The 16,489-nt window shown below is 39.9% G+C and overlaps 1 protein-coding gene across 1 annotated transcript; it reads right to left on the bottom strand.

The window, feature by feature from the left end:
- Positions 1 to 6,225: 6,225 nt before the first annotated feature.
- On the bottom strand, positions 6,226 to 16,370 carry atp5meb (ATP synthase membrane subunit eb). The gene is made up of 4 exons (XM_069925863.1): positions 16,255 to 16,370; positions 14,334 to 14,388; positions 11,077 to 11,175; positions 6,226 to 6,390 (listed from the first exon to the last, which is right to left on the bottom strand). The coding sequence occupies exons 1-4, from the start codon at positions 16,288 to 16,290 to the stop codon at positions 6,365 to 6,367; spliced, it is 216 nt and encodes a 71-aa protein (XP_069781964.1). The 5' UTR covers positions 16,291 to 16,370; the 3' UTR covers positions 6,226 to 6,364.
- Positions 16,371 to 16,489: the final 119 nt, after the last annotated feature.

Here is a 16,489-nt window from a genome sequence, read left to right as displayed (position 1 = left end):
TAAATTTGCCTTTCCAAAATGTAGCACCTCACATTTATCTGTATTAAATTCCATAAGCCATTTCTCAGCCCACACCTCCAGCCTTCCTAAATCATCTTTTAATCTACGGTAATCTACCTCACTGTCCACAACACCACCAATCTTTGTGTCATCCGCAAACTTGCTTATCCAATTCTCCACCCCTACATCCAGATCGTTAATATATATAACAAATAATAGTGGACCCAGGACCGAACCCTGAGGAACTCCACTAGTCACTGGCCTCCAATTGGACATAACTACTCTGTACCCTCAAAATTTCTCTTTTGAATATCCTCCATTTTTCATTAACATCCTTACCTGAAAATATCCTGTCCCACTCAATACTCCCCAAATCCCTTCTTATTCCTTCGAAATTTGCTCTTTTCCAATCCAGAACCTCAACTTTAGGCCTCTCCTTGCTCTTCCCTAAAACTACCCTAAAACTAACAGAATTATGATCACTAGACCCAATTGGTTCTCCAACATTAATGTCCGCTACCTGACCTAGCTCGTTCCCTAACAGGAGATCCAGTATTACACCATCCCGAGTCGGTTCTTCTACTAACTGATTTAGAAAACAATCCTGAACACATTTAACGAACTCCAGCCCATCCAGCCCTATAACCGTATGGGTATCCCAATCAATGTGTGGGAAGTTAAAATCTCCCATGATCACTACCTTATGTTTTTCACACATATACATTATCTCCCTACAAATTTGTTCCTCTCATTTTCTTGGCCATTTGGTGGTCTGTAATACACCCCTATTAGCACCCTCTTGCCTCCTCCATCCCTCAATTCCACCCAAACAGCCTCATTGGTCGATCCCTCCATACCATCCTGCCACCTCACGGCAGTAATGTCCTCCTTAACAAGCAGAGCAACTCCTCCTCCTTTTTTACCCTCTGATCTATCACATCTAAAACAAATGTATCCTGGAATATTAAGTTGCCAGTCCTGCCCCTCCTGTAGCCAGGTCTCACTAATTGCCACAATATCATGACCCCAGGTATCTATCCATGCTCTCAGCTAATCTACCTTGTTCACTATGCTTCTTGCATTAAAATATATGCATCTCAGAGAATGACCCTCACATATATTCTTTTTTTTTTAAACCTTCTACCCTAATCTCCATCCTACCTTTGTTATCTTTTTTATTCCTAGCTAGGTGGCCATACTCCCTGGACACTGCTCTCACACTCTGTTCCCCACCCCCCTGTCAGGTTGTCAAAATCTGTCCATGCCACTACTCTCTTTCACCAAGTACAATTAGCTGCCAAATAAAGCCTCATTTGTAACTTTATTACACATAGCTGAGAATAAGCAAGTGTTTTGAAGTAATAGTCTTTGAGCATTAGAAAATGTTATAATATTGGACATAAATATAAACAATTGGGAAATTAGTGAATTTTTCAACACCTCAGGTAGAGATTAGCAGATTTACAATGAGAGAGAATAAGCAGACATGGCAGATATAATTTAACATAGAACAATATATGTTACAGCTACTCAGAGTGTAAATTGCTAAACGTTGCCACTGAATTAAAGAGTGGTCAAAAGTATAGTTAAAAAATGAGTTGTAATGTGTGAATGTACAGAGGAGAATGGTGTAGAGGTTTCAGGAAGGTGTTCAGAGCTATGGGATTAGAAGGAATAATCTATTGTTACCAATTGTAGGGCAATGAATTGTAAATAAGTTGCTGTACAGTCATACATCACCAGTAACAGAATGTTGGAAGAATTCAACTGATCAAGTTGCATCTGTGGAGGCAAAGGTGTAAGTCGATGTTTCAGTATGAAACCCTGCATCAGAGCCAAGAGGAAAGGTTGCCAGTGTGGATAAGGGGAAGATAGAGGTTGGTAGGTTCTAGGTGACAGCAGCAACCATGGAAGAACAGTGAGACTCATGAAACTCCCATCGAGTAAGGAGAAAAGCTTCTTCAAAGAGAGCATGGCAGAGCCACAGTAACGGCAGCACTACTGCTGGTGAGGATTTGGGGAAAGCGAGGAGAGGATATACAGCACTCCTCCACAGCGTCCAAATGCCCAAACCTATTATCGGCTCCGTACAGGCTTCAAATAGCCAAGATAATGGCACCTGTACAGGCAGCAGCCTTGAGGGAATGCAGGCTCCAGGGGAGCAGCAGTCCTGCGTGGGGTACCAGAAACAGGGAGAAACACCACCCCCACCACCATTGAGAAGTATAGGAGATGACTCTAATGGCGACTCTTGTCTGCCTTGTCAGACTAAAGGAAATTTTATGTAATATTACATTTTCTGTTTTATTACATGACAATGAATGAATCTTGAAAGACAAAAGCTTGACACAAATTTAACAAAGGACTGAGAAAGATGATAGTGATGTACAACCAGGTGTTGATAACGTACATGTAGAACCCAACACCACGTCCTCAGATTATGTCACCTAATTAAAGTCTAAAGATGACAAAGAGAACAGGATACTCCAGAATGCAAACAGCATAGCACAAGGCAGAGAATCCATGGTATTATTTATGGTACTCTGACCGAGATTGTCTTAAGCTCCATAAAAAGATAAGGAATGGCAGATAGGGGATTTCAATAAATAACCATAATCTATAAAAAGCTTCCCACATTTAACGACGACTTGTATGGCTGGTGCCAATCTGATATTGGTACTATTTTTTATCTAGGAATAACCAATTTACTTTACAAGGATCAAAAGCTGAAGAAGCCAAACCTTTCATCTTATGGAGATCAGAAATAAACTTTAAAGAAACAATGGGTTATTGCATACAAAAACAAAAGTTTGGTGATAGAAAGCTAAGCAGAAAAGAACAGGAAGCTCCAAAGCCTGAATTAGACTGATGTGCTCAATTGGCCAAGATAAACAAAAACGACATGTGGGTGAGCAAGGAATTGTGGCATACATTTACATACTATTTTATTAATATTCATAAATCACATAAATTTAATTGCAACTTTTGAAAAAAAATAAACCCCATTAACAATATTCAATGGCTATCTGTATTAGATATTACAACAGTAAACTCCACACTTACAAGAATTACTTACAGCATTGTATAATAATGTACATCAATGTGTGCAGATTAGTAATTCATTGGATGATAAATCTTCTTATGCAGCAGAAACACTCAGCAGTTTCTTAAATGACCTGACATTTTATTAATGCATTTCAAGGTTAATTTAGAGCTCATGTTTATGTATTTAAATAGTGAATGTTATTTCTATTAAGCATTTATATTTCTTATTTGCATACTGTATTTTGGATGAGAGTTGGCTGTATATAAAGTGTATGAATGGAAATTTTATATGTAAAATAATAAAAATAGTTAAATCTGGTTCCACTTGTATTTATTTCCAAATATTCTCAGAAAATAAATGGAACACATTATTCCTCATTTAATTAAAAAAATTTTTTAGACATATAGCACGGTAACAGGCCCTTTTGGCCCACGAGCCCGTGCCACCCAATCACACCTGGTACATTTTGAAGGGTGGGAGGAAACTGGAGGCCCAGGGAAAACCCACACAGACCCAGGGAAAAGATACAAACTCCATATAGACAACACAGAATTCGAACCCCAGTCCCGATCACAAGTGCTGTTACAACATTGCGTTAACTGCTATGCTATCTGTACCACTCATGATTGAAAATGCTTCACAGGTCACTTGATTCACTCAGTAATATACTGCAAGCATAAAACCAGTCATCTTCATCTTGTAAACTGTGGTGTGGTGAATATTTTTTTTTAACATCTGCATGTTTAATTGCTTCCAAGTACAATTGCTTGGCAGTTCTAAGCAGTGCTTGACCCAATTCTAGGGGTTATCTATGGATACACAAGATTACAGAACTTTCCCCTTATCTATTTTGAGGAAAGACATAATTAGTAACAGAGTAAAGGTTTGTCATTGCAGTTCATTCCCTTTCTACAGCAAACTAATGTTAAACTCAATAGCAATTGTTTCCCTAAAAATAATTACATTTCAAAGTAACTATATTTCAAAACACAATTCATTAGCTGTAAATCAGCTTATGACATCCTTATAGATAGTAATTCATTTATAGAAATTCCTATTCTCTTTAAAGTTTTGGGAAGTTACTTCAAAGCCAGAAAAAAATGCAATCCATAGATTGAAAATCAGTTTAACAATATTTATACCTTAAATGCACACAACTGAAGTACAATTTGCCGCTGATCAAAGGCAAAAAAATCCTTTTTGTTAAGGCTCAGTTCAAAATAATGCAGTTTAGTATAATTATCTTCCATTATCACAATTTCTTTTTTTTTGGGGGGGGGTGGTGGGTGGGTGAAAGAAAGTAAACTCCAAGGTTGCAGGAGGTTCTAAGGTAAAAATCATTAGATCACATGAAACTGCAAACTTTGCTTTTGAGTACTAAGGCTATCAGTTCAAATACTCACTGCTGAGATGCACTTCATTGTGCGACTATGGGAACTTTGCATTATTAGAGGTTATAGCTCCCAGGGACCAAGGCTACCTGCTAAATGTAATAAGATTTGGCAAAGAGTTAACAGTTTACTCTGATCTCTCATCAATATGTTTCATCATTTACCCAATTTAAGGAATCAAACTGTTTTCCCCTTATTTTAATGCATGAGCAGTATGTAAAAAGTTTGGAGAAAACAAAACAAAAGCTAAATACAGGACATTTGAAATAAGAATAAAAAATGTTAGGCAGCTTTGTGGAAGAAAAGTTAACATTTCAGGAACATTTACAGATTCTCATCACAGACTGTTTCTGAATTGTTGTTTTTCAACATTTTCTGTAAGTTTTGGCTGCAGAATACCTGCACTAATCCTGCTGAGAAGGGTGCAATATACGTACAAGCTTTTTAATGCTTTCCTTGATGGGATTTAAAATATATAATGGAACAATTTCCGATTCTTGAAAAAAGACCATGGGAGAATAAGTCAGCCTTCAACACCCACTTCTTCTGGATATGATTCAAATGCAGCTGAATGAGTGACAACACTTTGTCATTAACTGGTTTCCATAATTTTGTAGCATTTAATAACCTTGAGTTTTTCAGTTTTCAAAATATAGTGCCTGCTGAAACAGAGTTAAGCAGCATGGTTTATACAATGCAATTACAGCACCAGTGACCCAGGTTTGAATCCAGCGAGTTTGCACTTTCTCCCCATGTGCACATTGGTATCCTCCAGATGCTCCCGTTTGCTTCCACATTCTGAAATATGCAGATTTAAAAGGTTAAATGGACTGAATTTTGGTCACATGGATGTATTTGGGCAGCACAGACTTGAGTGCCAGAAGGGCCAGTTACTCTTTAAAAGAGTAAGCAGCATGGCTAAGGTATAGTTTGAACATCATGGGGAGAGAAGAGGCAAAGTTCTAGAGGTTATAATTGACAGAAGAAATAGAGAATCAAACAATATTTGGGTCACAAGACAATAAGCTTGAGGCAGGTTGAAGTAAGGGCATCAAAAGTTGTGGCGCGAGGAGATAGAGTGTATAGAATGATTGAGAAATAGTGTGCAACGGCAAGAGACAATATTCTAGAGGTGGAAGTGATCTTAATATTTGAATTCAATACTGAGATTGTAAAAAAGGTAAAGGTTCCATATAGAATGTAATATACATGAAATTCTTTGACTTTTGTCTACTGTAAGATAGCGTCCAGAGCATTTTCCCCAAGCAAATACACACCTATCATTGGGGAAACAAAGCAGATTGAGGCTTTCCACGTACAAGTTTGCTGAAATTGCCAGTTCTCCGTGATATAATGTAAAAAAGTACATGGAATTATGGCTGATGGGTTTTAATTGAGCAGATACAAAATGAATGGATAACAGAACCTAGTTAGTAAAAAATAAAATCCTAAGAGTTGAAGAAGTTTTCCATGCACAAAAACAAGTAAAACTGAAATAAATTACTTGGCATTTTATTTTTTTCCCTTTAAGTTTTGATTTGACAGTGTATAGTGGTCAATATTTAAGTGTTTAGGTACTCCGAATAACAAACTATCACAATAGGTTGGTATTTTTTTGTTTTTTTTTCCCCACACAACATTTGCAAAGATTACACATTATGTGTGGTTTATAACCATGTTCTTGAAATTCAAAGCATACAAAGTTGGTAGATAAATGTGAGAGGACTCTTCCAAGTCAGATGCTCCATAATAAATTTGAAAGAAATAGAATTAAGCAAAAAGACTATATATTGTTCAAATAAAATTTATTTTCTCACTTTGTGATGGTGGAAAAATGTACCAGGAAGTTGTCCTGAATAGATACTTTGGATAAGTCCATACTAACAAAACTCAATAGGTCTTCTATCGATTATTTTAATGGGTTCGGTCACTTTAAAATAGTGTCTTCATTTGCTGAAATGAGAAACAAATTTAATGTTTTATATACATCATTATACACATTCAATTTTGTTTAACAATGTTTTACATGTTACATCCAGGGAAATGTGTTACTCTCAGAACCACAACCTCCCTGGACTAATGCAAAATTAAGATCCTTAGCTTTTACCTCATGCTTGATCCTCTAACATCAACTGATGGCTTCAATCAGAGAACAATTCCCACTTTCCAATTTGTCTTCAACTAATGTTCCAACATTATTTCCCTTCCTCATATAGTTTATTTTGAGTAAAAACATTCCCATAATACCTCATCAAATACTTCTTGAAAATGTAGATTTGCAACTCATTAGTTACTAACAGATCTGATTATTTCTTCAATTTTTATATTTAGCAAAACAATTCCCATATTAACTTTGTCTAATAAAGTAATAATTTGTCCATTTACTTCTATTTTTAATGGATTCCACAATTTTACTGACAACTAATGTCACGCTAAAATGTCGGAAGCTCTGTACAGTACAAGTCCAATAATCCAAAATGGCCGGGACCAGACCTATTTCGATTAAATGGTTTTCTCAGAGAAATGGTCATTTTTTTTTTAGAAACAGTCCAGTAGCAACAGCAAATCACTTGTAACAGTGTTTAAACAACAACAAACAACAAGGGAAGGCTTTTTAAGCATTAAAATAATGTTTAACTCTCACCCAAAAAATGCTGGCCACTCCTGAGAGCCCCAGGTGTGCACTGCCACCGGGAGCCCCAGGTCTCTGATCAGTTTGGCTCCAAAAAAATTTCTGTTAAATGAGGATTTCTGATTTATTTCGGATATCCTCATTTATCTGAAATTTTTTTTAAAAATCAGATAATTGAGGATTTTGGAGAATCCGATTTTGGATAATTGTAGTTATAGTGAATTTTCTTTGTTCTTTTTTGAGCAGCAATATTATATCTGCCAACTTCTAATTCACTGATAGCATTCCAAATTAAGGAATTTTGGAAATCAGCAGAAATGAATCCACCATCTCACTTGCCAAACCTTTCAGAACTCAAGAATGCAGACCTTTGCTTCTGCACTAGCCATACTCAACTTTTTTTTTGTCTATGGAACTCTTATGGCTGCTCAATATTTATGGGCTCCCTTTTCTGAAAAGGAGTCAAGCTCTGGTTTCTTCCATATTTTTCTCCTATCGACTAAATAAAACATATTAAAAAAATTTATGTTATGTGAGGCAAAAAAACCCCAAGGCTTTTACATAAATATGCTGTAGTCTCCATTGAGAATGTCTGGTCTAGAGAATTGGATCCTTAACTACTCCAAGTACTTTCTTTTTACTAATATTTAATTTGATGTCACTAGATATTTACGGTTACTTCTATTGAAAAGACATACAAAACATTTCCCGATTTAATTTTAACTGTTCATATAGTGTTACAGAGTTCTGTGTTGTGTATTGGCCTATGTGTTGTGTGGTTTTATGTTAAAAAGTGACAGTTTGCCTTAAAGAGCCAAGATGAAGGTGGACTGCTGAGAGAGTGGGAGACGGGCTGGGCATGTGCAGAAAATGATCTAAAAATTTCTGGACTTGGATGATAAAGCACCACTGGGTGGTGCTGTGGAGTGGAAGAAGGCCCAGAGCATGAGTCATGGTCTGGAGGACAGTTTAGGATGTTGGGATTTCAAACAGGGATGAACATTCTAAAGGCAGCCAAAAGGATCCGGACCAAGCCAGTTGTTCCTCTCTCTCCAAGCAACACAAGACAACTTCGAATTTTGTGCTCTTTCTCTCAAAGATCTTTTTGCTTTAATTTACCAAACAAACTGAATTTTGTTTATGAACTTTGCTTCACTTGAGATCAAAATTTTGAGAGTCTTGTGTGTTTTGTGTCTAAGTTTTTCTGTGGGCTGGTTGGAAATATAACAGACTTTAATTACATATGTTATATTTAGGCTGGGGAATTTATTAGTTTTACACTGTTATAGAAATTTGCATAGTAACCAGTGGGCATTGTTATAAAAGGGGGGATTTTGAATTAAAGTTTGAAGGTGAATTTTTTGTTAATAAAGTAATTGTTCATCTTTACCCCTGTGTGATATGCCTTCTTTGTGGTTGCTGGTTTGATCTTGTAACAATAGGAAAATGTTTTTTTTTAAAATGTACTTAATGGTCTGTCATTCCATCTTTTCTCACCATTACATTATACTCTTTTTCTGCTTCTTAAAATTCTCCCAACGCTTAAATTACTATTTTGGACAATACATCTCTTTCAATCTAATATAGTACTTGAACTCCACCGACAGATATTTAACAAATTTCTAATTGTCCATCTACATGCAAACCTTTTGTTTGCCAAATTCACCAGAGACAACTTACTTCTCACACTTGCTTTATGATTATCTTCTAAAATGTTATTCTTATATTCATTGAAAATTGACAATGTTGCAATCACTTTTCCCAACAATCCCCATCGACACCGTCATTACATACAATGAGAATTAAAATAGCCTGTCCCCCGGATAGTTTCACAAACTGTTCCAGGAATGAACTATCCAAACTGATTTTGCCCATTTAGATTTCCCATCAGGGCAACTTAATTTTGAACTTGAAGGGCTGGGATAGTGCACTGAAAGTTGGAACCACTTCCATTACTTTTTGTTCATCCTCACCCAATCTACTTTCAATTCTTCCAAGCCAATTCTTTACTGCCCTTATGTCATCCTTTATTTTTACATTTACTCATCATCTTTCCATTTTATTTGTCCTTTCCAAATGTCAAACTTAATAACAATTTATGATTCTTCCTTATTTCCTGGGACCAAAACTTGGCAATTGAGCTGAAGATATTAGGAAAGTAAACTCTTCAATTAAAGAACTGAATTGTAAGAAAACTTTCAAAAAAGAAAATGGAAGATGGAGATTTTAAACTTTTGAATCTATATGTCAATTTGTGGAACCTTGTGAATTCTGAATTTGTAAGTGGCCAAAGCTGAAATATTTGCTAAGTGTTTGCAGTGTTACAAATGCAAAATGTGAATTACATTAAGAACTTTGAGTAAAGAATGTTCAATTTAAAGTATGGAGAATTTAGAATTAAGGTCAGTCAGTCTGCTTGTCAGTGATATGCGGAATTCAACTCAAATTTATGGAGGTGGGAAATGGAAGGTTGTACAAAGAGTTGCAATAGTAAAGGCTGAACTTTAAGGGTTCTGGCAGCAGATAGATTGAGGCAAAGCAAAAGTGTATCGATCAAACCTGAAACAGTTTTCATGATTGGATGGAACGCTCACTTCGAGATGCAAGCAAATGATGAGGTTATGAACAAAGACAGAAAATAAGAATTTATTGTGAGGGAACAAATAATGCAAAAAAAAATTCTTCAACTGTACATTTGAGTTCACCCGAGTACAACTATGATTTGAGATTTGGTAAGGATTCCCCAGAATAACAGGATTATTTTAAATATTAAAATTGATCCCACATCTACCACTTTGGCCATAAGCTCATCCCACACTCCCACCACCCTCTGAGTGAAATTCTCCCTCATGTCTCCCCTATACTTTTCCTCCTTCAATCTCAATCTATGTCCTATAGTTTGAATCTCCCCCACTCTCAATGGAAAAAGCCTATCCACATTTACTCTATCTGTCCCCCCCTCACAATTTTAAATACCTCTATCAAATCACCCCTCAATCTTCTACACTCCAGGAAGTCCCAGCCTGCTTAACCTTTCCCTGTACATCAAACCCTGAAACCCAGTTAACATTCTTGCAAATCTTCTCTGCACTCTCTATTTTGTTGATGCCCTTCCCATAATTCAGCAACCAAAATTGCACATAATATTCCAAATTTGGCCTAACTAATGCCCTATACAACTTCAACACAACATCCCAACTCTTGTACTCAATACTCTGATTTATGAAGGCCAACATACCAAAAGCTTTCTTCTCCACCCTAAATGGAATACATATTACACGTTTTAGGCACAATGTTCTTTAGGCATGGAAGTGGTTTTATTCAGTAGCTGAATCCAGAGCGAAGAACATAACCTTAAAGTTGCAATGCAGCAGTGAAACCAGGAAGCATTTCCACTCTCCCCTTCAAGAATATGGAAATTTAGAAGCTGTTCCCCGACATAGTCCATAGACCAATTGAAATGCTTAAGACTGAGATTGATAGACATTTGTAAAGGCAACAAAGCGCTGCACAACTCTGCAAGAATGCAGAACTCATGATCCATTTGGAATTCCACATTCCCAAGAGGTACAAATGATATATGCTTAGTCATATAAAAGTCTTTTATAAGAACATAAGAAGTAGAAGAATGTGCAGGGCATTTGGCCCTGGGCTTTCTTCACCATTCATCAAGATCCTGGAACAAAACCATTTTCCTGCACTATACCCATATTCCTTGTTTATCTCACTGTACATAATTGACATCACATTTGAATGAATGACTGAAGCTTCCATCTTTCTTGGAAAGAAAGAGCATTAAAAAGATTCACCACCTTCAGTACTTAAAACTTCCGATCTCAATACTAAATAGACTTCCCCTTTATCTAATCCCTACATGCAATTCCTCAGCCAGCTGAAACACCAGTCCTACATGCTGCCTGAAAAGCTCTGTAAGGATTTTGTAAGTTGCAATGAAATCTTAATCACTTAAATACATTTAATTCCATACTATTCTATTTTTCAAATACCTTCTGCCAATTGCTTTGCAAGGCGTTCAAGCTCCTCTTGCTTTTTCCTTTCTTCAGTCTCAATTCTCCTCTCCTCTTCTGCAATAGGCTTCAAATAATCTGCCACATAAAATGGACAAATAAGATTTAAAAAAACACCTCTTTTTAAAGATCATGCAGTTATCAATTTTATAAGAACTTTCCATTAATATTTTTTGGTCCTTAAATTAGGAATTTCAGTTGCTTGCGAATGCTCCATCAAACAGTTATTACAGTATGTGTCCGGTTATCTGGATTTTTCGGATAACTGAATAATGACTTTAACCAGCCAGTACCATGACCAGAATACTTGAATCAGTTAACGGAAAAAAAAGGGAGATCAGCCATCGCCAATCCATGACACGTCCCCACTACTGTTGCCAATCTTGCCCGAGCTCCCTTTTCTTGCCTAGTTGCCCGAGGTCCCCGCTCCTGCCCGGAAGACCACTCTCCTTGATGATGCCATGACAGTGGAGAACCAAGGACAGTGGAGAACCAAGGACAGTGGAGAACCAAGGACAGTGGAGAACCAAGGACAGTGGAGAACCAAGGACAGTGGAGAACCAAGGACAGTGGAGAACCAAGGACAGTGGAGAACCAAGGACAGTGGAGAACCAAGGACAGTGGAGAACCAAGGACAGTGGAGAACCAAGGACAGTGGAGAACCAAGGACAGTGGAGAACCAAGGACAGTGGAGAACCAAGGACAGTGGAGAACCAAGGACAGTGGAGAACCAAGGACAGTGGAGAACCAAGGACAGTGGAGAACCAAGGACAGTGGAGAACCAAGGACAGTGGAGAACCAAGGACAGTGGAGAACCAAGGACAGTGGAGAACCAAGGACAGTGGAGAACCAAGGACAGTGGAGAACCAAGGACAGTGGAGAACCAAGGACAGTGGAGAACCAAGGACAGTGGAGAACCAAGGACAGTGGAGAACCAAGGACAGTGGAGAACCAAGGACAGTGGAGAACCAAGGACAGTGGAGAACCAAGGACAGTGGAGAACCAAGGACAGTGGAGAACCAAGGACAGTGGAGAACCAAGGACAGTGGAGAACCAAGGACAGTGGAGAACCAAGGACAGTGGAGAACCAAGGACAGTGGAGAACCAAGGACAGTGGAGAACCAAGGACAGTGGAGAACCAAGGACAGTGGAGAACCAAGGACAGTGGAGAACCAAGGACAGTGGAGAACCAAGGACAGTGGAGAACCAAGGACAGTGGAGAACCAAGGACAGTGGAGAACCAAGGACAGTGGAGAACCAAGGACAGTGGAGAACCAAGGACAGTGGAGAACCAAGGACAGTGGAGAACCAAGGACAGTGGAGAACCAAGGACAGTGGAGAACCAAGGACAGTGGAGAACCAAGGACAGTGGAGAACCAAGGACAGTGGAGAACCAAGGACAGTGGAGAACCAAGGACAGTGGAGAACCAAGGACAGTGGAGAACCAAGGACAGTGGAGAACCAAGGACAGTGGAGAACCAAGGACAGTGGAGAACCAAGGACAGTGGAGAACCAAGGACAGTGGAGAACCAAGGACAGTGGAGAACCAAGGACAGTGGAGAACCAAGGACAGTGGAGAACCAAGGACAGTGGAGAACCAAGGACAGTGGAGAACCAAGGACAGTGGAGAACCAAGGACAGTGGAGAACCAAGGACAGTGGAGAACCAAGGACAGTGGAGAACCAAGGACAGTGGAGAACCAAGGACAGTGGAGAACCAAGGACAGTGGAGAACCAAGGACAGTGGAGAACCAAGGACAGTGGAGAACCAAGGACAGTGGAGAACCAAGGACAGTGGAGAACCAAGGACAGTGGAGAACCAAGGACAGTGGAGAACCAAGGACAGTGGAGAACCAAGGACAGTGGAGAACCAAGGACAGTGGAGAACCAAGGACAGTGGAGAACCAAGGACAGTGGAGAACCAAGGACAGTGGAGAACCAAGGACAGTGGAGAACCAAGGACAGTGGAGAACCAAGGACAGTGGAGAACCAAGGACAGTGGAGAACCAAGGACAGTGGAGAACCAAGGACAGTGGAGAACCAAGGACAGTGGAGAACCAAGGACAGTGGAGAACCAAGGACAGTGGAGAACCAAGGACAGTGGAGAACCAAGGACAGTGGAGAACCAAGGACAGTGGAGAACCAAGGACAGTGGAGAACCAAGGACAGTGGAGAACCAAGGACAGTGGAGAACCAAGGACAGTGGAGAACCAAGGACAGTGGAGAACCAAGGACAGTGGAGAACCAAGGACAGTGGAGAACCAAGGACAGTGGAGAACCAAGGACAGTGGAGAACCAAGGACAGTGGAGAACCAAGGACAGTGGAGAACCAAGGACAGTGGAGAACCAAGGACAGTGGAGAACCAAGGACAGTGGAGAACCAAGGACAGTGGAGGGTAAAGAAGAAATGGTAAGAGAGAGGGGAGGGAGTTACCTGAAATGAGGACAATCTCCCCAAGTGCTGCCTCACCTGCCAACTTCCTCCAGTTGGTCAATGACGGCTTGAGATTCCAGCCTGCTTCTCTGAGTGGCATCCAGCTGTTCACTGTAAGTCTTCCCTGCTGGTTCTGAGCTCTGTTGTTACCAAACTGGTGCTAACAACACATCAGAGCCCCACATGTGCATGTTGGGGGAATTTTTTTTTCAACTTATGACATCGTCGTCAAAAAAAGATAGAATAATTGAACTTTTCAGATAACCGAATTTCAGATAACTGGAAACGTACTGTATCTCATTTACGCAAAAGCAAATTTTGGGAGCTTTGCTCAGGAGTAAATAAAAATGTAGCGGTATGATTTGTTCCTAGTCAACTATAGAAACTCTGATCACCTACTTTCTGACAATTTGAAAATCTTGACTGATATCTGAGTCACCAGGTATTTGCCATGTTGCCTTCCCAATCCACTTCCTCATTCACCAGAGCTAGGCAGTGCAAGTTACTGCATGCCAGATATAGTGGAACTCTCATTATCCACTATCTGACAGTTTGGAAACCCTGATCATTCAATACGAGCTCACCAAGTAATGCTTGCTGTACTGCCTTCACTCTCGTCAGGCTTGAGTTCTTATGCTACCTTTAAACTTAACTGATTTTCTGGAAAATTTACCGCAATACTGTTATATCTACAAAACAGTCAATTTCAAAGTATTCATGGAATAATGGACATCTTCCAGTCCAGCCTAGACAGAGCTTTACAGCAAAATATACAATGCATTCAAGATAGAAAGGGTCCTTACCATATCGTTTTTTGCCATAGATAATACCAACCAGCAAAGCAGAGTACCTAGCCATCTGTAACAGAAAATAGTACAAGGCAAAAGTATCACCATTCTCAACTAGACAAATGGCAAGAAAATGTGATAACATGGCATTTCACAGCAGGTCTCATCAATCAGACTAATTTCTTCGCAAGACAGTTGAAGCTATTTGCCTGCGAACTTTCTAAAAATCCAGTCAGGTAATGAAAGAGTGAATCTGGGAATTGAGAATCTGAAAAGGGCAAGTAATTAGTGGCCTTAATCAATGTGATTTAGCATTTGAGAAATAAGCAAAGTTGCAGAAGGGTCAAGAAAGGTACAAAAATAAGGCTTGTTGACATGCAAAATATTTGGACAGGGAAGATATTGTTAGCTATGCCCAAGAAGGATTCCTGACAGTAAGTGGACAGACAAGAGGGGTAGCTATACTGGATCTAATACTGGGCAATGACCTAGGTCAGGTGGCAGACGACTCAGTGTATGAGCTCAGGAGATAAGACAACTGAAAGTCCCTGACCTTCAGCATGGCCATGGACATGAACAGGAGCAGACAATATGGAAACGTATTCAATAGGGAAGTGTTAATTACAATGGTATTAGGAAGCATTTTGGGAACAGATGTTCCCAGAAAAATCCACAACAGAAATGTGGAGTCTGATTAGAGACTACCTACATGGAGCTCTGGATAGATTTATCCCACTGAGACAAAATCAGGGGTAAAGAAGCCATGGTGACGAAAGAGGTGAAACATTTTGGTCAAGGGGATAAAGGAAGCATACATGATGTTTAAACAGCAAAAAAACTGACAGGGATTTTGAAAATTATAAGGTAGCTATAAAGGAACTGAGGGGAGCTAAAGGGAATATAAGAAGGCCTTGGCAAGTACAATTAAAGAAAAGGGTTACATTGTTAGTGCAACTCTACTACAGCAGCAGGGATCAGGTTGGAATACAGCGATATTTGTAAGGACTTCGTAAATTCTCCCCATGATCATGTGGCTTCCTCCAGATGTTCGTTTGCCCACACATTCCAAAGATTCACAAGGTTAACTGGTCACCTTGGTGTAATTGAGTAGCGCAGGCTCATAGGTCAGAAGGGCCTGTATCACAAATTTTTTAAAAAAGCCTCAAAGCATTCTAACATATGTGAAAAACAGGAAGATGACCACTGAAAGACAAAGAGAGAAATGTGTCTGGAGGCAGAGAGGTAGGGGAGGTCTTCAATTAATACTTTGCTTTGACAACTGTGAGGTTAGTATGGAACAGGCTAATGTGTTGGAGTGTGTCAAGGTTAAAAGGTAGTGTTGGAGTTTTAGAAAAACATCAGAATAGACAAGACCTTGGGGTCAGTCAGGATATATCCCAGGAATAAAACAGAAAATTCTGCAGATATCATGGTTAAGTAAAAACACAATGCTGGAGAAATTCAGCAGGTCAAACAGTGCACTTTATATAGCAAGGATACATAACCAACATTTTGGGCTTGCGACCTTATCAATGTGTGACTAAATGTGGACAGGGGCCTGAACGAAATAGTAGGGGAGGGAGCAGAGATGGGGGGGGAGTGGGTGGAGGGGGGAGGAGGGGGGAGGGGGAGGGGGGGAGGAGGAGGGGGGGAGGAGGTTAAATACTATTCCATGTTTGAACATCTCGCCCAGACTGCAGCCACCATCTCCCTCTCACCCTCTCCATTCAAGCGTTTCCCCCACGCCACCTCCACTTCCCCCACGCCACCTCCACTTCCCCCACTCCCTCTCCAGTGGCCCCGTACCAAAGTCCGGGTTTGACCTTAGCTCAGGCTCCACTAGGCCCCGGGTGTAGGGAGAGGCGACAGACCAGCTCATTGAGCCCCTGCGGCAGGGTGAACGGCGGCAAGGCGGTCCCCGAGCGCCGTTGCCTACCTTGATGAGGGGCGACACTTGCACTGGGGGAATCATAACGGCCACCAACAAACCAAAGCGAACGACCGCGGAAGGAAAGAAGATCTGACCGAGCGCTTTGCGTCATCACGTTCTCAGAAGCGAAGTCATGCGTCCTAATGTGTTTACGTTACGTTTCCAATCTGGTGACGTGCTACGTCATCACGTTGAAAAGAGTGAGTGCGCAGACGAAGTTTTCTCGAAAATGTGTCACCAT

The sequence above is a fragment of the Narcine bancroftii genome, chromosome 3, assembly GCF_036971445.1.
Source record: "Narcine bancroftii isolate sNarBan1 chromosome 3, sNarBan1.hap1, whole genome shotgun sequence".
Taxonomy (NCBI): domain Eukaryota; kingdom Metazoa; phylum Chordata; class Chondrichthyes; order Torpediniformes; family Narcinidae; genus Narcine; species Narcine bancroftii.
Note: the sequence above shows the minus strand (reverse complement) of the source record. Positions and strands in the feature narration are given on the sequence as shown.

Coding starts and splice junctions, on each gene's coding strand:
- atp5meb (XM_069925863.1), bottom strand. CDS start 16,290: ATGATTCCCCCAGTGCAAGTGTCGCCCCTCATCAAG. Junction 11,176..14,333: donor CTATGGCAAAAAACGATATG/GTAAGGACCCTT, acceptor TTTATGTGGCAG/ATTATTTGAAGCCTATTGCA. Junction 6,391..11,076: donor TGCAAAGCAATTGGCAGAAG/GTATTTGAAAAA, acceptor TTCTCATTTCAG/CAAATGAAGACACTATTTTA.